General features: G+C 54.3%; 8 protein-coding genes across 8 annotated transcripts; 7 read left to right on the top strand and 1 right to left on the bottom strand.

Moving 5' to 3' along the window:
* Window positions 1-129: 129 nt before the first annotated feature.
* On the top strand, window positions 130-1,050 carry MFIFM68171_08294 (uncharacterized protein; the record flags this gene model as incomplete). The annotated part of the gene is made up of 1 exon (XM_071063714.1): window positions 130-1,050. One exon carries the CDS (start codon window positions 130-132, stop codon window positions 1,048-1,050), a length of 921 nt encoding a protein of 306 aa, XP_070919815.1.
* Window positions 1,051-2,302: 1,252 nt separating this feature from the next.
* MFIFM68171_08293 (uncharacterized protein) lies at window positions 2,303-2,874 on the top strand (the record flags this gene model as incomplete). Its single annotated transcript, XM_071063713.1, has 3 exons — window positions 2,303-2,458; window positions 2,517-2,662; window positions 2,733-2,874. The coding sequence occupies 3 exons, from the start codon at window positions 2,303-2,305 to the stop codon at window positions 2,872-2,874; spliced, it is 444 nt and encodes a 147-aa protein (XP_070919814.1).
* A 1,676-nt stretch (window positions 2,875-4,550) lies between these two features.
* Window positions 4,551-6,133, top strand: MFIFM68171_08292 (RGS domain-containing protein; the record flags this gene model as incomplete). Its single annotated transcript, XM_071063712.1, has 4 exons — window positions 4,551-4,722; window positions 4,784-4,865; window positions 4,926-5,101; window positions 5,172-6,133. The coding sequence occupies 4 exons, from the start codon at window positions 4,551-4,553 to the stop codon at window positions 6,131-6,133; spliced, it is 1,392 nt and encodes a 463-aa protein (XP_070919813.1).
* A 1,861-nt stretch (window positions 6,134-7,994) lies between these two features.
* Window positions 7,995-9,235, top strand: AES1 (hormone-sensitive lipase HSL; the record flags this gene model as incomplete). Its single annotated transcript, XM_071063711.1, has 4 exons — window positions 7,995-8,163; window positions 8,218-8,302; window positions 8,365-8,831; window positions 8,907-9,235. The coding sequence occupies 4 exons, from the start codon at window positions 7,995-7,997 to the stop codon at window positions 9,233-9,235; spliced, it is 1,050 nt and encodes a 349-aa protein (XP_070919812.1).
* A 1,568-nt stretch (window positions 9,236-10,803) lies between these two features.
* On the top strand, window positions 10,804-11,103 carry MFIFM68171_08290 (uncharacterized protein; the record flags this gene model as incomplete). The annotated part of the gene is made up of 1 exon (XM_071063710.1): window positions 10,804-11,103. One exon carries the CDS (start codon window positions 10,804-10,806, stop codon window positions 11,101-11,103), a length of 300 nt encoding a protein of 99 aa, XP_070919811.1.
* A 197-nt stretch (window positions 11,104-11,300) lies between these two features.
* MFIFM68171_08289 (FAD-dependent monooxygenase cctM) lies at window positions 11,301-12,811 on the bottom strand (the record flags this gene model as incomplete). The annotated part of the gene is made up of 6 exons (XM_071063709.1): window positions 11,301-11,548; window positions 11,604-11,897; window positions 11,962-12,253; window positions 12,312-12,608; window positions 12,661-12,698; window positions 12,760-12,811. The coding sequence occupies 6 exons, from the start codon at window positions 12,809-12,811 to the stop codon at window positions 11,301-11,303; spliced, it is 1,221 nt and encodes a 406-aa protein (XP_070919810.1).
* Window positions 12,812-19,756: 6,945 nt separating this feature from the next.
* Window positions 19,757-21,004, top strand: MFIFM68171_08288 (4-O-dimethylallyl-L-tyrosine synthase; the record flags this gene model as incomplete). The annotated part of the gene is made up of 2 exons (XM_071063708.1): window positions 19,757-20,820; window positions 20,881-21,004. 2 exons carry the CDS (start codon window positions 19,757-19,759, stop codon window positions 21,002-21,004), a joined length of 1,188 nt encoding a protein of 395 aa, XP_070919809.1.
* A 1,001-nt stretch (window positions 21,005-22,005) lies between these two features.
* Window positions 22,006-22,521, top strand: MFIFM68171_08287 (SnoaL-like domain-containing protein; the record flags this gene model as incomplete). Its single annotated transcript, XM_071063707.1, has 2 exons — window positions 22,006-22,336; window positions 22,394-22,521. The coding sequence occupies 2 exons, from the start codon at window positions 22,006-22,008 to the stop codon at window positions 22,519-22,521; spliced, it is 459 nt and encodes a 152-aa protein (XP_070919808.1).
* Window positions 22,522-22,816: the final 295 nt, after the last annotated feature.

The following is a 22,816-nucleotide window of genomic DNA, read 5'->3' as shown; positions in this document are numbered from 1 at the left end:
GAACAATTCCACCCCCGGGTATAAAGATGATCCCAATCCTGAACAGACTGAACATGAGAGTTGCTCACAACCAACCCCCGACTCTCCATCACATCAACAAACACCAGAACAGCCAAGAACAGCTTCATCATGGATCTCCCAACCAACCATCCCTCCGCCGTCTATTCGTCGCCGAGCTATGGGCTTCCCTATCCACCCACACCGACATATCCTCCAGCCCCCACGATCCCATCGCGGCCGCCATCCCCTCCGCCCCCGGCCCCGCAACGCAACCGGCGGCAGCAGAACCGGGTCTATCTCTTCCTCGGCGCCCTCAAGAACCTCCTGCTGACCGCCGTCTCCGCCACCCTCGCCATCTGGGCCCTCCACCTAGCCAAAGACTTCTCCTCCTCCTACTCCTACTCCCACCCCCTCCATCGCCAGGACGGCTTCGACAACAATAACAACAACAACAACCCCCCGCAGCACCCGGCCTCCACCCCAACCACGGCCGCCGCCGACGCCACCCTCGCCGTTGTCTCCGCCCTCCTACTCGTGCTCTGGACTCTCGCCTACGCGCTGCACTTCGTCAACGCCGGCGCTCGCCTCGCGGAGCCCATCCGCAGCGCTGACGACGGCGACGTCCCCAGGTCTGTGCCGTTCATCCGCGGCGACCGGAACAGCGTGCGGCGGTATCTCGTGGTGTTGGCGGGGATGGTGGGGCTGCACCTGGTGGTCATGGTGGCCGGGTGGGTGTGGTTGGGGCGGATGGTGAAGGCTGGGCTAGGGGGGCGGAGCGGAGGCGTGGATGTCGTCGGGGCCGCGGGGATGGCGGGGATGGCTGGGTGCCATGTTGTCAAGAGTCTGGGGCTGGCGGGTTGGTATTTTGTGGATGGTGCCGGGAGGGAGAGGGGGGAGGACGGGAAGGGCGGGATTGAACTGGCGGATGTGGCGCCGGCGGCAAGGGATGTGGAGGGAGGAGGTGCCGCTGGGCATGGGGTTGGGGATGGGGATGGCTGTGATCGGTTAGGAGTCCTGAGGGTGCTTCATCCTTCGTTGTATTTCATTTGAGGATGGGCTGGTGGAGCAGGCGGCTGAGGAGACTGCGGCTGTGGTTGAGGCGGGACCTGGGATTGGCCATGCAGACACGACCGTTGGGACTCGGCGCAGGAAACATTGGTGATGTCATGGCGGTGTACGAGTTGCTACATATTGAGAGCTCGGTTGCTGTTTGCACATTGTTGGGCGTTGATGCCATTCAATTTCCAGGAAAGTCATCCATCGCCATCCATCACTCTAAGTCGCCATTGACCCCTTGACCATTCACCAACCAGGGTGTTTACTTACTACCTTGGCCATTTATGACCTTGACCGCCATGATTTACGCCAACAATGGAGGGTGCCAAACGCTGTCATGTCCAACGGTGTTGCCTAGCTAAGGTAGTTACCTAAGGTATCTTACATACCAAGCACTATGTGGCTAATTCCCAAAATAGTACAAAGCATGTAAGTTAATGAGATTGTAACTATGCGGCCTTCTGTTTCCTATGAGCTTTTGGCCTGACTAGGTTGAGAGTTAATCAGGACCAATCAAGACACCCATGTCGTAAACGATGGGTTGTTACTACTGGGCACCACGTCGACCACGGTTGTCATATGATTAAAGTTGTCACCTTCCACCTAGATCCCGCTGGGTGCCGGAAACGAATGCCATGTATTGATTACTCGTATTGATGGGAGGGCCTAGTCATGGTACGACTTGGCGTTGCAGAGGCGATATCGCCGGGGTCGGGTCTGACTGATGCTGCACATTGCTTACTTGTCGTGACACTACTAGGGAAATAGTGCTGACGGTCCGCACACAAAAGCATCACGAAGTAAGAATAGTCTGATCAAGCGTTACGCTGACGCCTAGGTTAATGTGGCAACGGCGGTCTACAAGTGACCCAAACTTCCGCTAGTAGTATATCCATCCTTGCTTGGCACCAGCTGGTGTCCAATCAGCTGGTGAAGACTCGAATGTATTGCTGGTTGAATCCTGGTCGCCACAATATGACGACAGGGCTTCCAGAAACAGCCTAATCTGTCGGCTCATGGTGTCTGTAAGAAGCCGCAAGGAGCGTAGCCGGATCACCATATTGGTCCATGTTGCAGAGAGTCCAGTGTAGAGGACCACTTCGACCGAAAGGCAAACACATCGTGGCAGAGAGAGGCTGCTGGTCGAGGTATAAGAGGACGTGTGATCCCCAGGTTTATGGGATCTCATCTGCATCATCATCCAGAGCCTTCCTGAGTTGCAAATCGTCCGCAGAAGATATTCACTATGAAGCTCCTCTCGCTCCTCGTCGTGTCTCTTATGCCGCTCGTCGCTCCGGTCCTCGCAGCTCCGGCGCCGGCTCCTGAGGCTGCTGAGGTTACTATCCCGCCCTTTCCCCCGGTTGCGAACGAAACCGCACTTGCCAAACGCACCCCCGGGAACGTGAGTCTTGCTCCATTGATTTCTTACGGTTGACGTGGGGCTGACCACACGGATACAGGTCCATATATGCACAGGACCCAACTGGACGCCGCCCTGCGACACGTTCTCGCTCGGCATCACTGGGACATGCTGGTCGATTCCAAGCCCATATGCGTATAATGCTGGGTCTGTTGGCCCGGACCAGGGCGCTATCTGCCGTCTCTTGTGAGTTTCAATCGCAGGCAGAAAAGGAACCGATGAAGGTCTCGAGCTAACTCGGTTCTTCCACTCAAAGCGATGACAGCAGTCCCACCTGCACTGGCTCCGGGCTGGCCCAGTTGCAGTATCCTGGGAACAGCAATCTGTACTTCCCGACCCTTTTCCCGGGATACAAGGCTAGGTACTGGAAGTGCAATGAGTGCACAAACTGCTGGTAGAGCGATAGGAGGAGAGGAATGGGGGTGTCTGCGCGGGCAGTGCTTGTTGGGGTGGGGCCAAGAGTAACAGTAAGGTACCTACCTTACGAGCCTACCTTATCCAGCATGGCGACGGGACCACTTGGCTAGATGTTCTCTATAGCAACAATAGAACGACAAATTGACCTTTCTTGGTCCATCCAGTCTGCCGCGTCTTTGTATCGAGTGCCTGCAACGCTGCTAGAAATACGGCCGGGCCCTTTGGCTTAGGTTTGCTTGGTTCAGAGCACCGAGGACACTGCTAACGTGGGTAGCGGGGGAGCGGCACGATTTGGGGGGGAGGGGGCAGATGGGCGAAGCAAGGGAGAAAGTGAAGGAGTTTTATCCGAACTCTCGCACACGGGAAACGGGAAACGCCATCACGGCATGGAGGGTGCGCATTGGCCCTGAGAGAGCATTCGCGGGGTGCATCCGGGGTCCAAGCAAAGCTGAAATGATGGCGCTAGTGATCGACGTGCAGCCAGCGGGCTGGGTTGCCAGGGAGGGGCCCGCCCAATCCCGCCCAATCGCACCCAATCCCGCTGCGAGAAGCCCTAAAAGGGCTCCCTGGCAACTCTCCCTGGCTGCTCTCCCTGGCTGCTCTCCCCGGCCACTCCCCCCTGCTCCGGAGATCTGAGCGCCACTGACTTTGGGTAAAACCCGACGTTGCCACGTGTGACTGATAAGTTTGTCAATCGGCGAGATCGGCGCCGGATTCCGGTGGTTCGCGAGCTCCCACACAGAACCCTGCCTAGCTACCGTGTGTGAAGGTACAGTAAGGTAGTGTATGTACTGTCGCCGCGCACGCTCCTCCTGTCAACACTAAGCTACACATTAGACCGGATGGTTGCCTCTGTGCTGCTCGTATCTGGGGACCGCCGCTTCCTATAGGCTGCCGAGAGCGCATTGACAGACTCTCGGCCCGCACCTCGGAACGAGAAACGGAGGCGTCGTCTGTGATGGGAGCGGCAGTTGGCGTTGGCCAATCCTGTCAAGTTGCTGGCAGAGGGTTGACGCAGGGAGGCCGGAAGTGAGAAGGAGTGAAGAAAAAAGAAGAAAGGAAAAAAAAAAATGTCGGTTTGATTAATACCAAGCTCCAGTGTATCCCGGATGCAAGGGCGAGAAACAGTCGGACAGCCATCTGCATGCCGCCATGCGGCGAGGACTGGGTCTTTCAGCTGCACTCGGGAGACAGCCGCGCAAGGTTGGCGGGCGGCTCATATACCGGAATGGGAGACGTAATATTTTGCTTCCCAGAGATGCCGAAACAATGCCGCCATCTGATATCGCGTCTGCAGGGCACGGAACTCTCACGGGTCCACATCTGCACGCGATGTGACTCTCGGGTCCAAGCAAACACGCACATCGCACCCACGCAGACCGGCGCGAGGTGTCAGTTCACCACCGCCAATACCGCCGAGTGGTTCCCGTCCGGCCGGGCCACTCTTGAACTGCAGGTGATCGGGTCAGGGCCCTGGGCTACAGGCATATATCGTATATTCCCCTCCGCCCCCTAGGCGCTGCGGAGCTCGTTTGGTTTCCCACCTGTTCTCTTACATGTTTTCATCTGAGGTACGCAAGACTGACTGCCTCTGCGCAATGCACGTGGAGCCACCCAAGCCTTGACGTGATCCCTGGCTTGTCCTGACTGCCCCAACATGCGCCTCACCCTGCCCTCGTGGCTGAGCTGGTACAAGAAGCCCGAGTATCGGGACTTCAAGGAATATGCCAACAATGTCAGCTCCGGCAAGCGCGCCCTGAGCCCGGACGGCCGCAAGGGCGCCATTCCGAGCCGGCTACGCCTCGACCGGATTCTGGCCAACAAGACGTGTGCGTGGCCTTCCTACAGCTGTCTTGTTTTCCTTTTGACTGACGCGGCTTTGCGAGTCAGGCAGCCCCATGTCCTTGTATGATTTCTACATGTACCTCAAATACATTGAGTTTTCGGCCGAGAACCTCGAGTTCTACATCTGGTGAGTTCCCTTTCCTCCCGCCGCCCAAACGCAACTAGTAGTCACTGATGAGGGAGCAAGGTACAAAAACTACGAGGCGGCCTACGCCAAGGGCCTGACCGCCATCGACGACAAAGATTACGGCTCCATGCCGAGCGCTACCACCTCCACCTCGTCCGTCGCCCCAATCAAGGCCGAAGACAATCGCTCCTGGATCGAAGACCCCGACGACAACGATGGTTCAGACACAGAAGCTGGTAAGTCGCTCTTTTTCTCCTCAGTCCCTCTTCAATTTCTCTTCAATGATTACTCATCTATCCCGTACAGCCAACGAAACCCTCCACCGCATCTCCCAACTCATCTCCACCTCGGCCCTCTGCACCTCCAAATCCGCCTGCGCCCCCTTCTCTTTCCCCCAGCCCGCCGCCACGAAACACGGCGCACCGAGCAGCGCCGCCCAGAGCGCCACCATCAACATCCTGAACCCCTCCGAGAACCTGCTCCACGACCTGCCCACCATCACCTCGCTCTTCCTCCTGCCGTCGTCGCCCAAGGAGCTCAACATCCCGGCGGCGCTGCGGGACCAGGCGCTGGCGTCGCTGGCGCGGACGTCGCACCCGGCGGCGCTGAAGCCGGTGGCGGAGCACGCGTACTCGCTGCTGCGCAACTGCTCGCACCGCAACTTTGTGCGGCTCGGCGTGGGCAACGGGACCTTCGAGACGGTGTGCGTGGCGACGGTGCTGGGCTGGGCCAACCTGCTGGCGGGCTTCCTGCTGGTGGCGTGCCGGGCCGTGGCCCCGCACCGCGGCGCCCACTCGCGCTGGGAGGTCTGGGCCGCCTGGCCGCTGTGGTGGCTCGGCGTGAGCCTGGTCCTCTCGGGCCTGCGCGGCAGCTGCTTCTTCCTGCTGCTGTTTGGCAGGCGCCAGCGCCTGCCGTGGGAGAGGTTTGATGATGATGATGATGATCATGATGATGATCGGCATCAGAATCATCCCCATGTTGATGGCACTACCGCTCATCGTGGTGGTCCTGGTGCGAGCGGGGATGGGAGGGCAGGGGGAGGAGTAGCAGCAGGCGGCATGTCAGCGAATAAGCAGGTTAAGGGGTTTAGCTTGGGGAGGGCGGTGGGGAGGTTGATGATTTTTGATAGGAGGATCAAGGTCAAGGAGAGGAATCTGAGGAGGCTGCAGAGGAAGATTGTGCTGCAGAGCTTGGTCGGCGGGAGCGTGTTTGCCACGATTTGCGTGGGGGTGTTTATCTGGTTGCCGGTTTGGCGAGAGACGGTGTAACACGGGGTTATTCTCCGGCCGTGCTGGAAGTTTTGGTGTGGTTGTTTATTTACACTTCGGATTTGGGTCGACGGCTGAGAGGTCTGATGATGAAATGATACCTTTTTTTTTTTTTTTTGCCGGGGGGGGCATCGTGGCGGGAACACATTGTACCGGACATCTTGGAGGAGGCTCTCGCTAATACGAAACGGTCTGTCTTCGTTGAATCATGAGTCTTGTATGTACCTATAGAAGACTTATGCAAATATGTAATTTAGTAGTACCGCTGTCTATGTCAGTTGGAGATTGCCTAAATGTAATCGCTGCATATACGCACTCTCCTCTCAGAGTATCCTGGTAATCCTCCGTCCGAACACGTGGACTAACATGGGCGGGCACAAGGGTCATATGTTCACCAAGGAGTTGCTAGGTGGCTTCGCTGATATCCGCGTCGACATATTAATTAAAGGCATTTTTTGACGGAGCCTCATATAAGATGTACCGGGAAATCTAGACCAAGTATGGATTTGAAAACTGGTAACTCCACCCTGTCGGTACCTAGACAAGGAGATAGGAGCTGGTTCTGTTGTAAGGATGGGTCTCTAGATGCGCTAAAGAGCAGGCCATAGTCGGTGCGGCTGCGTTTGTGGCGAATTTACAGCCGAAGTGTATAGAAAGTCACGGACATGGTTCCGTTTAGGACATTATGCTGGCGGAGCCCGAGGCGGCTGGGTGATGATTGTGGATGTTTTACGGCCGTGGTACCACTCACCACGGCCGGGATGACCGCGGCCGGGGGATAAGGCGGGGATGGGGGAAGTGGAATGGCTATGACGTGATCGTACAGAAAACTACGACTGGGACAATTAGCTCAGCGGCAGCATCCATATCGAGTACGACCGCGGGCGGCACCTCCCGTGCACCGTGCCCCGTGCCCGGGTTTGTGGCGAGCTAGGATCCCGGCCACCCGGTGCACCATCGACAACTTTGTCGAGGCGTGCTACTAGTATTACAGCCAAGATAGCAGTGTCGAGCGCTACATCCCGACAGGAGATCCGCAAAATGAGATTACTCTTTGCAACATGATGGAAAGCCGGGGCTGGGGTCAATATCAAGGGGCATTATGGGCGTGGGGGATTTTCCACCTCCGTGCGTTAATTACCTACATCGTGTGTGCTCTTCCGGGGGGCATCACGGCTTCGTGATCATAACTGATCACCAAGTCACCCTTGTGCTACCACACGGATCTACTTCAAGATAAAGCAAAAGCTGGCTCTCGGTTTACCCGAAACTGGCGATGAAGGCGGCAGAAACATCCCCTCTACGATCTGCTATCTGTACAAAGAGTGAAAGTGGTTATGGCTGGTATTATGAGTACTGTGATACAGCGAGGGCCCTGAATCATCTTGGCGGTATCAAGCAAGCCATGGATTGGAATACGGCGGGAGGGGGCCATTGTTATGTAACTGGAAGACAACATACTTTGCGCATGGCACGGGTCGTCGATGCAGAGATAAGTGGTCTGGAATCCCCGCTTGGAATCACTTGACGGCGGGGTTTAGCCTGCACTAAAAAGCTTTGGAACCAAGTCTTTCCGTATCCCACCCAGATTCCCGTCTCGCGGCTGTTCGGGGTGGTATTCCGCGCCCTCTCCTTCCGCCCTCCTGCATTCGGGAGTCCCACTTCCCTTGGCCTCCCGAACCTCCACCAATTATCTTACACAGATCAGCCATGGGGATTACAACTCTAACCCGGTGAGCCGGGACAAACTGGTATTGCTATAGAGCGGCATTCCCGCAGGTTAATATAAGCTGGCGGTTGGCCCAGTGGTTTTCTGTCAAATCGGTGCCTTCTATCCTTAGCCTCATTATCTCCTGCAAAGATGGGACAACATCTGCTCAAAGCTACGGCCCTAGCCCTTCTTGCCGCTTCTACTAAGCTCGCCGCTGCTGCGGAGGCTGGATTGTGGCGACAATGCGGCGGTATTGATTACACAGGACCGATAACATGTGCTGCTGGCGCCGTCTGCAAGCCGTGGACTGACAGTTACCGTCGGTGACGAACCTCTCCCCCCATGTGATTCACAGGTGTTGACAGTAACCCAGACCAATGCGTACCAGGGGAGACAGTTACTAGGAGTACCTCCCTGGCCGACACCGCCGACCCTGAGGTCAAGTACCTTATCACTTTGTAACACCCCCCCCCCCTGGTAAGATTTTTTCCTTCCCACTCTGCTGACTTTGTTCCCTCAGCGGCGATTCCTACTCCCAAACAGGCTTTGACCCCTCTTCCACCAAACCCTCCCCCGGCAACCCTCTCGGAAACCCTCCTCTTCCGGGCTGGACTGCTAGCGGCGGCCTTAATTGGGTCGGATTCCTCGCCTCGGAATTGAACACCTCGACGCTGCTCGCCTACAACTTTGCTTACGGCGGCGCCACCACCAATGCCACGATCGTGGAGCCGTGGCAACCTACCGTGCTGAGCTTCATCGACCAAGTCGAGCAGTTCAGCGAGAGCATTGCTTCCAAGCCAGAGTACGCGCCCTGGACGGCCGAGAACTCGCTCTTTGGCGTGTGGATGGGCGTGAACGATGTTGGGAACACGTGGTGGAGACCCGAGTACGACGAGCTATTGGAGCAGATCATGGACAGCTATTTCGGGCAGCTGCAGGTGCTGTATGACGCTGGGGCGAGGATGTTTGTGCTGTTGACTGTGCCGCGTGAGTTTTACCGTATTTACCTTGCCTCTATTCCCCTTCGAGGTTTTTGGCTGACTGTGTGTGTACTGCACAAAGCGATCCACCGTACTCCATTGATGCTTGGCCAGCCGGTCGAGTCTCAGCAGGCTGAGGCCGCTGCTATCGCCCAGTACAACGACGCGATTGCCACTAGGCTCGAGGCTTTCAAGTCGCAGAACGGCGGGATTACGGCCAAGATTATCGACACTTCTGTGCCATTCAACACGGCGCTCGATAGTCCAATCGAGTATGGCGCTCCTAATGCTACTTGCTACGATGAAGATGGCACGTCGTGCTTGTGGTTCAACGACTACCACCCCGGTGTTGAGATCAACAGGCTTGTTGCACAGGCTGTGGTGGACGCGTGGCAGGGGATCTTTTTCTGAGGTGGCACGGAGGTTGTCACTGCTGATTAGCACAATACGAGCCTTGCTCGCCTTAATTATGGCGATTGCTGATGTTCACATCTTGTAGCTTAGAGCAGCATATCACACTCATTTGCGGCAGAATCTCACCGAGTCACTCTGTGCGGTTCGGCAGGTTCATCCTAGGCGTGATCACTAAGCATTAAGAGCACGGCATGTCACAAATCATGGTCGCAATGGTCCGGGACTGTGCCACGCCGCCGATTATGCGGAAGGCGGGTGCATGTTCCTCTCGAAGAGCGAACAGCAATGGGTCTCGCAATGCGGGCTGGATGGCTTAGCAGCCTCGCATGCGACTGATCTTCAATAATGACCTCGCAGAGTGTTATTGCCTTTAATTTACTAATGGTCTGGGCGGTATTCGGCACGATACATCAATGTTATTCCCTAATACATGGTTTGTTCATAGTGTACAGTTGTGTTGATGAGATATAATGTCTTTGGTTCTCTATATTAGTGTTGGTGAACATAGAAAAATGAGTGAGGCTTACGTTGGCTTCAAATTAACTAGATGCTACGACATCTACCAAAATGCTCTCACTTTTCGTTATTCTGCCCTGCGCCATTCTTCCGAGGTTCACACCTAGTTCCCCCACCTGGACAGACTACTGGTTAGAATTCTCTTGACAGAAAATAATCTAACCGGCCATCAGTACAGCATAAGTGCATCCTCAGTACTCTCGCAGCCCTGGTTTTAATTATGTCCTTAGAACTCTGGCTTAGATTAACGAGATGAACTAATCATTCTCCTCTGTAGCTTGAATTCATCTGCACTTGCGTAAAGAATACACCATTGACGGGAAAATAAGAGCTACCTAAATTTACTCCCCAGCATCTCGCATTTAGAGATGTAACTTATTCGATAATGCGTTCTACTGCTAATCACTATACAAGATACTTTTAGGTGTCTTGTGCCAAGGTTTGCAGAAATCTTTGTCTATGTGTTGGTCCATCAGACACAGCGGCTGCGGCACAGACTTCCAATCTTTCCAACGCATGTGTGACTTGTACGTACGCTTCATTGTTTCGTTCAGATTGATACTCGGGAAATTCTGTTCTGTATGCGCGAACAAAGGAAATCTTGTTGGGACACTTACGTTTAAGGGGTGTGACCTGGCACCTCTGAGACCACCTGCAGTTTTCTTGCAGGAACCTCATATCACTACGACTTCAACGCAACAAACAAGCTCATCTACTGCTAATAGCCATTAGCCAACGACCCCCAGCATGGCCCCCAAACTCTTCTTCCAACCTCCCTGCTTCACCTTTAGAACAACTCCGCCATCCGGCCCATTCGAGGCGGACAAATTCAAGCAGGCTATTGATCTAGTCGTTCTCGACACCGAGTCTACTGTCATAGACCGCAGCTGGAAGGCAACCCACTTTTTCTGCACTCTCTTCCGAACCATGACCTACGACACCCCCAGGAACAACAGTGACCCCATTGTTATGCACATAGAGTCTTGGCAAACAGAGGGCAGACCGAGACCGACCAGGAGAACTCCGACGTCAGTGCTTGTGCGCGGCGCATGGGCATTGACGTGGTGCGCGAGGCGGTCGATGCTATGATGGCTGCGAGGAGGTTGTATGTGAAGGAGTTAATGAGCCGGGGGGATTATCCGTGGGAGTATTCAAAGCAGGTGGAGTGGCTGGAGGATGACTCTGTTGTAGCTCCTGGAGAGGGAAAGCCCGCAGAGGGTGGGCGGCTGAGCGAGACGGATGATTTTAGGAAGCGAGATGAGATGACGGAATTGTGCTGCAAGGTCGATGACTGGATTCGACGTCTGGATGGGGGTAGGAAGGATTCGGGCGCCGAGGACGAGGAGTAGTGGAAGAGGTGTAGGTAAGCAACTGGAATTGGCTCTTCTGATATGTGGTCGTCAGCTAGGTTGGTAGCCAGTCGTCCAAACACTTTCTAATTATGGCATATGCAAGAGCATTCCTTGAGGAGGACAGCTAGTTAAAGAAAGAAAGAAAGGGGTGCTCGACCATGACTGCCTACTACTACTAGTGGACATAGATACTACTAATGATCACTTCTACTAACGCCGGTGACTACTAGTGCGCTTTGCGTCGTTTTATCCCACTCATCATGCAGGGCCAGAGTATTGTCCCTGTTTTGCATCACCACGTCCAGCCCTCTGACCCATACTTCCTTCTCATATGCCCCCACCGCTTTGACCAGCTCGTCTCTAGTGTGCGCTTCCATGGCGCGCAGGTGCGTCTGCAGTTCAGCCACGTCGGTGATGGCGTTTCCCAAGCCCTGACCGCGATCTGCGTCTCTGTTAGGAAACGATAGAGCACCAGCAAAGAAAGGGCTCCAGCATACGGAAAGTCATGGCATGCGCCGCATCTCCCGCCAAAGTCACCCTCCCCCCTCTGTTATCCCACGGCTTGGTCGGCCAGTAGGACATGCGGCCGTACCAGCATTTGGTGCCACGGGGAATGGCCCGTAGCGCGTCTTTGAAGGGATAGGTTAGGTGCTCTGTGCGACGGAGCACAGTAGCCAACAGGAGACCGTCGTCTTCACCCATGGCGGTTTGGCCCGTGTCCTCTTCCGACTTCCAGGTGACGATGATCAGAAAGGTCCAGTCGGCTGGGTCTTCAGAGTCGCAATCATGGACTGTGACGGTGAATATGGTCAGCTTAGACCACAGAGAGAACTTGAACAGGGCGTCTGGATATACCGCTGCAGAAGTTGAATACCCCAGTAGGGTCCAAGGTAATCCAGTATGTAGGGTGTATGTTCCTTACAGCGAGAGCTATCTCGCGACCAAGTTTGGTAATTGTGTTGAATGAAGAGATGGGAAGCTCAACCAAGTTAGCGTCCATAGGGGACGAGCGGAAGAGCCAATTTCGTGAAATACTATGTGCGCCTTCACAGCCAATGAGCAGGCTGCCTTGCTCGATGGTGCCATCTTCAAAGGTTGCGGTGACGCCCCGATCAGTGGTTGCGATGGACGCAAGTTTCTTCCCGTACTGAGTTTTCGATTAGCTACCGTGTCCCTGCTGAGTCCATGTGGCGAGGACCACTAACACGGACGTCAAGACCAGTCCTGATAAGCTCTAACCATGTCCTCCTTCGCAGCCGGATAGCGTGGGGAGCTGGAAGCTCCTTGAGCGGCTCCCCTGTCGTTCCATTATATATCGGCAGTACGGATCCTTCGGCGTGACGGTACGCCCGGTCCGTTTGAGCGGTGTCTATTCGCGCATACAGCTCAGGAGTCAGACATTCTACGATGCGGGACTGGGCCCAGTAGATGCCAAAGCTCCAGTCCCTTTGACGGGCTGTGGGAGATTCGTCTTGCTCGAAGACGACTGCATCGATGCCGACCTGACTCGTCAGCCTGTATACATCACTTAGCTAAGGTGCTGTGCCATGTTACATTCTTAAATACCTGACCCATCAATAGCCCGGCGGACCCTGGAGTAAATTTAGGGTATTAATAGTAACCCCGAAAACGGAGCCTGGGGTTTGCTCATACCTCCGCCGATTACCAGCACACGCAACCCCCCTGGAGCGTTGTAAGATTCCATGGTTGAGGGCTTTGCACAGCGTCAAATGTCGAGTAGGGATGAGCCAGGTATGCTACCATTGGGTGATAATGAAGAGGCTGTTCCTAGGAGGGAGAGCCAGATACGTCATGGTGAGAGATGTCAAGGGGAGCCTTTTATGCTCTCTCACTTTGCGCTAGCGGGTGCTTTACTCCGGTTTCACCCATGAGCATCATAAGCAGGCTCCCGCAAGACAGGGTCACTTGGTCGATTTAACGATACACAGCATGCGGAACTACGCAAATAGCCTGACGATCTTGCCTCTTATTGGTCGTGTTCTGATAACCACCGGCCGACAATACAACCAATTGAGGAAGAGCTCCGACTCGGTGGCCTGTATGTCTCAGAATCTGCGTGCAAGCAACCTGTGGATGCCGCATCACTCCATTCGAGGGATTACGCCGGGGCATTGACACCTTACCACCAGTGGCTGCTAACTAGAACGTATCGTGTTTTACAGTTAACATGGCGAGCCACTTGTACCTCGAAGCCTTGAGGCCTTAATTGCCTTAGGTAGGGTTACACGGAGCATGGGTGGGAGTGAGGGTTGGGCAACCGGCGTCGTCCAGATTGATGGCTGATGGCATATTGCTTCTCATGTCCATCCGAAACTGATCAGCGATAAGGTGGGAGTTCGCAGTCAATGCTAGGAGGACTCACAGGAACAGACACAAATCTCGTTATACGATAACTTCTCAAGTGTCTCACAGTTCGTGTGCCGTTTCCAGACTGCGTCAACCGAGACGACATCTTTGCTGAGTTGACATACAATCTACCTACATTACTTACCTTGCAAATAGAGATTTGGTTAGAATTTCCATCTCTTCTGAACAGCCCTCATTAGGTACTGTGCCCTTTGGCCTCCAATAGGCACCGCTCGCCCTGCAAATGCGTCATGATTTCCAGAACTGTAGATCCCAAGGGCTTGCCTTACACAGTTTGCTTTAATTACACCACCAACTCCGGCCCCTTCATTCGATTCCTCCACCACCCAAACTAATGGACAAGCCTCATACGTCCACCCCAAGCGGCCATCTATTTACCTTTTCCCCCACGCCCATCTCCCCTGTTTCTCCCATGCTCGCCAGCCCCATTCACCACTATTTGGCCCTGCACCTTATACCCTTGACGTCCAAACCATAGTTACAACTGCTATCTATTGGGCCGCCGGTCACGGCGGTCTCGGTAATGCCCAGAAACTAGCCCGCGTCGTAGGTGCATCACTTAGAAAATCTGGTGGCTGGGCGTGCGGCGGGGCAAGACTTGGGGGATCCCCCGTATGGAGAATCCACGGTTGCGGACCTAAATATGCGATGTACGGCAACGGCCAAAGGGATCGCTGTATCTCTGGGCGTGATCCACGTGTCGTTTTATTTCTGTTCTTTTATTTCCCGTTCCTTGAAACGAAGATGCATATACTACTTACTTAGAGTCCCGTATGACGGAGTGTACAGTCTTGTGTATACTAGGTACTGCACGGTGTATGGGCTGGGGCGTGTCGGTTGGGAGATGTAATATGGAAGACGGATGGTGGAGCGTGTCATAGAGGATTGGGAAGATGTGAAAGAGGAGAGGGATAAGATAAGTATGGGAAGTATTAGAGAGGAGAGCAGGAAAATGGCGCGCGAGTCCTACTATGTGCCGCCTGGATGGGACAGAGGCGGATGCAGCTCTACTTTGCTTTCTAAAAGGGGACTTGTACGGTGCCGCTTCTCCCTGATGCCGTGGCAGGGTGCGGATATCGGGCACTATCCAGGGTACCGGTACTACGGTGCTCGTGGTAGTTTTCCATTACCTTGGTTCACGGCTTTAGTGAACCGGTTGGGACCAGCTCATCAGTCCAATCTCGTACGTGATAGATACGGTCATGAACCCCAATGGCGCGCTCATGTGGGCCCATTAGATCAACATAGTCTAGAAGATGGAGAGTACGAGGAACCGAGCCTCACTAACATTTCTGATGAGGGCCTAGTGCGTCCGGGCATAGCATCGTTGGATGAGCAGGGCTAGCACAGCTGACGAGATTCCACTTAAAACCGTCGGGCGCGCATGTCTGTGATAGCTCTAAAAGTTCTACCGAGGGGAAGGAAGCGCTTGGACTGATTCGGCCTTTAGCCCCGTCTAAGGTCCCTCTTTGTGTATGACCAGGGTGCTACTAATTAGATGGGATTTGGTCATAAGCGGATTTCCGTGTGTTTACGGTACTACGGCCATGATTATTCGTGGTAACCACGGGTCTGATTCCTCCACAACCCCCCTGATATTTTGCCTTGACATGCCACCCATGTCGTGCTAGCGTCCGGCTGCCTGGCAATCCTCGTCCCTGTTGTTAAAGCTGCCATTGGCCTATACGTGTGCTGGATGCGGGGTGCGCCACGTTGTGCGGAGATTCCCAACTCTGAGCGAGTACTAGGCGGGTTGTGATGCTTGTCCTCGAAGCCCGACGTCTTCACAAAGGGAATGTGTTATGCACTCGTTTGAATAGCGGCGGAGGGCAAGACTGCCCGTCTTACGGTTTGGAACCCGCCGCCCTTTGACCGATGTAACAGCCCCATTCTTACCGACGCTTGGTCGCCGGACATAAATATCAGAGCATTATGCCCCATTCCCAGCAACACGATGCAAGAAACAGAGCTCCGAAACGACCGAAGCTACGACGTTTCCAACTTGGATCCCTGTAATCATGCGTTTCCTCACGGTTCTCGCGTTCCTCGCAGCTACGGTCGCTACTCTTCCGGCAGACCAGGAGGGCAATGGCATCTCCCTAGAGGTGGACCGATTTAAGCTATACGTACTCCCGTTTTACCGACCGCCTTTCTAACATTGTGAGACAGAAATGGAGAACTTGCGCGGAGGCATTCCCTAGTGAGTTCAATGGGCCCGGGCACCCGACACGTACCATCGGGGCTTCTGCAGTAAAAGCACTTGGCTGACAATATCATAACTCATTACTAGACGGATGCACTAGCATTTGTTGCAAGAAAGTGGGAGGATGCAACCTCATGAACTGTGCCGATTCTTATGTACGTTCCTCATCCTGACTGATCTTCGGAAACGATGGATTGATTGGATGGGACGGAATAAGCTAATAGATGAACAAACAGTGCAGGTATTTCAACGTCGGCCAGCCGGAATGCGTGTGCAAGTGCCACTACGGTTGATTCGCACGGCGCAGCTCTTGGTCGTCGGACATTTCTCCTGGGGTTACATTTGTCATACCATTACCTACTGGTTGCTACATCCGTCCGCTTACATCGTACTGGTCTGCCCGTCACGGTTTCATGAAATGGGCAAAGAGGCATTTTAATCGGTGCATAGTATCTTTGCATAATTACGAGCATGACACTGGGAGTCTCTGACGGAATTGTGGCGTCGTTTAAGTACTGACCATATAGACAGATTCGGTCATACCATGATTGATACCACCATGACATGTCCGATTCTACCACGCGTGGAGCATGGTCCATACTTGTTCACCAACTTCGTGACTGATGCTTGGACGATACTGTGGTTGAGGTAGACTCTGAAGACGTGTTTACCTAGGTACTTATATGCCGTTTGGTTTGGAATGCCGTAGAGAGCTGCCTTGCAAGCGGTCGACAGGGTTCTTGTACGTACAGATGCAACATCCCCGAAATGCCCACGGCCGACGCTGTACTAGTAAGTAGTTCGGTAAGGTAATTAATTAGTACTACTACTTGACATTTGGGGCAGGCTAAGCATCCCCGTTTGCTCCCTACTACGGGATCATGCTTCCTTCTGACCAATCGAACAATGTCATGACCTGTATTGGGGGAAAGGTGTGCACTACCACATATTTAGGCCAACTTTTACCCCCCCGGCTCGAAGCCACCGCAAAACCAATGCATTGTTACGTACAGTACCTTTGCGTCTCTGTTACGCGTCGGTATAATTCCGCCAAAACTACGATGCTAGGAACTAGGGTCACTCTTGGTGTGAGAGATTTCGTGCGGCTCCAAATCCTCCTCGCGGGATGGCTGTCCAGATGGTTTCTTAGTAAGTAGTACGTATGGCTGGTGAGGTTGTGTGCAAATATGGCCATATTGCCTAGTCGTACTGTTATTGAGAGAAAGCATAGTATAAACTGACAATATGATCAAGGTAACGAACGCAGGCCTATTGCTGAGACAATACAGTGAGGCAATCACGCGACCGGCTTGGGCGGGCCAGGTCTTTGGTTTGTGTAAAATCCCAAGCGGGCGGCTTATTCGTGCCTGTCTTATGAACACTAATTGTAGGCATCGCGCCTTGCCGCAAAGGTGTAATCACTCACAAAAGCGGATGTGGGCTCCAAGAAGCGTGCAGAGCCATAGCCTACGGTACCTGACGGTACTCCGAACGAGATATCACGGGGCATTCTCTGCATTAATTAAAGGCAGCAGGTACACGGTCGACGATTTAAAAGACGGCTACGAGGTTGCAACGTGATAGCGAAGCATGAATGCGTCGGCTGCGAGTGTGGACCAGCAAGAGCGCAAGATCAGATGATGGGCGCATATGGGGACGAAAGTCAGCTTGACTAGTCAACGTGGGGGACTCGTGAGGGCTATCTGTGAGAGTTTGCTTGCAATTAAGCCAAGATGCGGTACTTACCAAAATTGGGCGCTTGGAGAGAGACTCAGTGGTTTCCTCGCCCAGGGACGTGTCCTCCGGGACATGGTTCTCGTCCAAGAGCATGTGAGACAAGGTGAGTGGCCAGGGCTGCGAATTGAGGAAGCGGCCTATGCCCAGTGTATAGCAGCCGAAGCGGACTCTCGAGCGCGGGGCGAGCACTGTGCGCCATATTTGCCGGCAAGGTAAAGCTAGGAGGTGCTAGGGTAAAGAGAGCAGTGAGCATAGGTCTTGATGCCGCTTACGTCGTAATTAGTTGGCCTGGATGTGATCGAACGTAGCATGCACGTACTGATGCCAGTCAAACGAATAATTAGTCCTTGTCCAGCCCCCCGCGGGGCCTGATTTACCCATCAAGGTGTTATTGTCTGCCGCGCCTTACCGCTGCCTTAACAACTCGAACATGCAAAGAGCCTAAAGAGTTTCCGCCAAGCATTGATCGTGAACTTTGCTGCCGGCGTCGGCAGTTCTGCAGCTCTGTAGCTCTGCAGCTGTTGTGTAATGATAAATGATGGAGCGCGGGAACCGCCTTTTCAGCTGGCTTCGGAGCTCGATCTTTGTCCGGATTTGGATGCTTGCTGCGCCATAGCCCATCCCGCGTCCCGCTTTTTAACACGCGCTTCGCCTGGATCGACGGCGATGTCGCTCTTTGTGGCAGGACTTGTATGGTCAACGCTCTATCGTCTCGACCCGGGGTGGTAACGTTCGTTTGCCACTTTCATCCCCTTGCGTTCAGCGTAATCTCGGGCAATGATTCGGAGGCCGTGGCACTTTGGTCCACTTGGGTAATCAACGACGAAGATTCCAGGTCCAATTCTGTTGCAGAGAGAGCTGTTGATGCAGCGCCTCTCCTCTACGGACGACCAGTCAGCGCCTGCAGCAACTGTTAGAGGGCATGCAATGGGCGATTCCCTGCAGCATATAGTGCACATGCGGGGCAGGATGATACACTCCGATTTCTGCAGGGAGGTTGGACCTTCAAGTACTCGAACCTGGTGAACCGAACAGAGACGCCGCAGAGCCCTTGGAGCCGCCAAGGCAATCTGGACTTCATGGTCGCCGACTCCCGGCGATTCGAACCGAACCGAACCACAAACACCAACCAGTATGTCGGGCAAGGCACCCTACCCAGGCCGTCTTGCCCGTGGCGGGGTCGAAATACGTCTCCATCGCTACCCTTCCTGATGTTTCCTGGTCCAGCAAAACCACAGGCAGACGTCCACGGGTCGATCCGTGACAAGGGTGTCGACATATTAGAGAAAGTCAGACCAACCTCCTATTGGAACTTGGTCTTACCCCGTGACGGACTCACACAATGAGACGACGGCGTGTAAATCAATATGGCGAGCCCACCTCCCAGCTCCTCCCAAACCGCATGATAATTACGCCTAGATACAAATAAGGTATCGAGCCTCCGGGAGCAAGTCTGGCTGGTTCTGCATCCCACCGACCCACGCAGATGCGCTGTTACCTAACTAGGTAGGTGTAGTTTACCTGCAAGCTCCGCTGCTCGGCGGTCTACCTGACCTGACACATGTGAAGCCCGCGTTGCCGCACATTAAATCCTTTCAGCTCAGCAGGGGGCAGGGAAAGGTGGAGGACAATCCAAGGTTGGGCATGTACGTCTCTCCATTCGACTGTGGCCATTGTCCACCGAGACTTGGTGGGTAGGGTTGCGCTGTAGGTGCTGTGTGCAACAATGCCCGACCGGCGCTCGAGGCGCTTCGCTACCTTATTCGCGGCTTCAAGGTTTCCGAGATACCTTACCCGTTCACCTCAGCTACCAGTAATAGGTTAATCATAGCCAAAGCAGCTGGCATTCGGCCCGCATAAGATAGGACAGAAGTAGTAATAGTTTGCGTGCTACAACTGAATACGGTAGACACTGTGATAGAACATCACAGTCTCTGATATAGTAGACTCCCGATGATCAGGGCATTGTGCGGTTCAAGAACTCATCACAAAGAAGAAGAAAAAAATTAGCCAGGCCCGCCATGATCTCTTGGATACGCTCATTGTCAGTCGTCCAGTCCGTGACCCACGGGGAGCCCTAACACTAACCCTAACACACACAGTTTCCGCGACCATGATGAAGCGTTGCTCCCTGCGGCCCTCAGGTACCGCCAGGTTCGCCATATTTTTCCGACATTTGTATTCGCATTTTCATGCCGCTGACCCATATTCCAGGGGCCTGGGATATCGCCGCGTTCAATCAAGGACTCAACGCACTCACTTCCCCCTTCGGCCACCATTAGGGACTTCCATGGCGCTCTCTGGGATAGCGGCCCGGGGGAGATGCTCTCGGCCATGATGCGGATGGCGGGCTATGCAGAACACTGTCAGACTGCGCACCGAGAATTCTTCGCCAGGAACGTAGCATCCTCGCTCGGTCCTTACCCCGTAGGAACTCGGGGGAGACCAAGCAGCTGGCAAAGCTTCATGACAGACAACCATACGCCGTTAGAACTGAGCTGGAGCTGGTCATCAAGGCAAGGAAACCCAGTAGTACGCTACTCTGCTGAACCAATCGGGTGGGCGGCTGGTACTAGGTTTGATCCGCTCAATACCCGCGCCACGGTAGAGCTGCTAGCAAAAACGCCCATGCTGGCTCCGACTCTTGATCTTTCTCTCTATAGCTACTTTCTAAAGGCGCTCACGGTCTCGGTTGCTGCAAGCTCAGGGCAGCGTGAAGACGAGCTCACCAATACCGACGGTGCCTTGTCCCAGACATTCATAGCCTTTGATCTTGGGCAGCATGGCATGGTGGTGAAATACTACTTCATGCCTACGCTAAAGGCGCGATTCTCAGGGATATCCTCTCTCGAGTTGGTTCAGGCGGCTATCAGGGAGGCCCCCGAGGTCGGTAGCGCTTACCAGGCCGCCTTGACCGCCCTTTCTGACTACATCAATTCCCATAACGAACCTGAGAGGCCGGTGGTAGAAATCGTCGGCATTGATTGCGTGGACCCGTCAAAATCACGCATCAAAATCTACGTCCGCTCCCGAAAGGCGGACTTTGCCAGCATGGTAGATGCCATGACCCTGGGAGGCCGGACGACGCCGTTACCAGAGCAAGCGCGGCTTGGGCTCGCCGAGCTCTGGTGCGCCGCCTTCGGCCTCGAGAACGACACAAAGGCGCTGTTGGATCCGCTTCCGGAACGGAAGCATCGGACGGCCGGCTTGCTGTATTATTTTGAACTGAAGGCCGGCTCACCCTGCCCAAAGCCAAAAGTGTACCTCCCAGTGAGGCATTACGCCCAGGATGACGAGCAGATAGCCCGAGGGCTGTCCAGTTTTCTCGCAAGGAGAGGCAAGGGCGTGGCTGGCGGGTCCTACGACGACGGTGTAACCAGGCTTTGGTGGGTGCCTACTTCGTCTTGAGACCTGCAAGTATGACGATGCTGACGCTGACGAAACAGCGGACAACGAGAACTAAAGGACGGTTTGGGATTCCACACCTACATCACCTGTGCGGTGGACGGTGACGGCTTGGCAGTCACAGCGTACTTCAACCCCATCATCTCTCAGGAGTCGCAGCCATAGTATGTAGAGCAGCTTCAGTGCTTGAACAACATGCCTTGTCCCTTACCGTGTGCACCTTGAATCAACGCCGACGGTAGCTAGCATAGCTTCATGCAGTGTTCCGTCCACCCCGGCGCTTGTGTGGACGCTTCACTTCTGAAATCTATTCGGTCCTTTAGTGCAGGACGCGGTTCACATCAACGACGTAGCGAAGCAGGCCCAATATCCAGCTTTCCCCCGCATTTTCTGCGGGGGCACTTCGTCCAGAACGTTCGCCAACACGGTTTGCTGCCTGCTTCATGGGCGTAATAGTACTGGCGCCTCTTGTAAATGGCAAGCTGCAATGGTACATTGGATATGGATTGGTTGGGCTTGCAAGTGCGGCCGGTTCGGCGATATACGGGATCCCGAGATAGCCGCTGATATCGAAGGTTCAGGCTTCAACGCGGGGTACTGCTTTGAAAAATTGAAAACCTTTCCTGGTATCTATTGCTTCTTACCACATGCGTAGAGGGTTCGAGGCAGTTCCAGCGCGGGCCATCTCGTGCCACTCATCCCACACGTTGAACGAACAGGGCGATCGACGAAGGTCGCCGATGTGGGTAAGGTAGCATACACACAAGACTAACTATCGTTCCATTGCGTGGCTTGGCGGGCCGCGACAGAGCTGAGAAATGCAGATCAATGCTGTTCTGGGGCAACAGTGATTTGATTCGCTGATGTGTGAGTTCCAGCACCGATATGGAAGCCCTTCATCGGCCGGCAGCAGAAGGCTGGGGGCTGAGTTTCAACGAAGCCAGCAGAGGCGGAAAAGAGATGGGATATGTGCAGGAGAGGAGGGGAGGCGGGGGAGAAAGTTCTGTTGAGTGGTGTTTCCGCCCAGGAGCTGAGGATAAGAAGGAAGCATCTCCCCCTGGATTGTGACTTGATCTTCTCCCCGACCAACAGAAACTGAAGAACTTTTGACTCTTAATCCCAAGTTCACTTGCCACAGCCTTTGACTTCTCCAGAAACCGGACACCATGGCCCCGACCGCAGCACAGATCCAAGCGCTCCTCCAGCAGCAGCCGCTGCATCAGCATATCAAGTCAGGCAAATCCAGTTCCATGTTGCACCTGGGTGGCTTGGAAGACATCCTGGCCGACGACGTCACCGTCGAGATTCCCGGCCTGGGAGTCGAAATCAAGGGCCGTGACAAGATGACCAGTAAGGACGTCCACCACAAGATCCCGCCCATGACCGATGTCATCAACGCCGAGCACCCGGTCGAAACCCTTCCTCCCCACGTCATCGGCGGCGGAGACGACGAGTGGGCCGTTGCTATCCTCACCAGCAAGGCGATGACGCACTCGGGTAAGTGATAAGCATGTTGGTATCGAGCGTCATTCGCTGACAGTTGGGCTTTGACAGGCAAGGCATGGGACCACCAGACGGTAGCCCTCATGCACTTCAACGCCGAGAACAAGATCGACCTGCTGCGGGGCTACATTGACACCAAGCATGTGCACGAGCACATCGATGCCCATGCTTCCCGCTAGAAATTAGTGCACAAGGATACACAACCTGATTCCAGGCTGATGAGGTGAAACATGTATCTGTGGTATGGATGAGAGAGGGGGGGGGGGGTTTGAGGTAGCTATGTAGCGAGTCGTGCAAATTCCAGACTTGGGCTTCTACAGCCCCTTTCGACGCGCTCTGCCAGGTGAATTGGGCACTGTGGCGTACTGCAACTGAGAATCCCGCCTTCTTTCGCTTCTCCGCCGGGTCAATTAGAAAAGAAAAACAAAGAAAAAAAACAATTATCTACCGTGTAGGCATGGCTGTGTAAATGGT

The sequence above is a fragment of the Madurella fahalii genome (assembly GCF_045866475.1).
Source record: "Madurella fahalii IFM 68171 DNA, scaffold_4, whole genome shotgun sequence".
Taxonomy (NCBI): domain Eukaryota; kingdom Fungi; phylum Ascomycota; class Sordariomycetes; order Sordariales; genus Madurella; species Madurella fahalii.
This window is presented reverse-complemented; position numbering and strand designations above follow the sequence as displayed.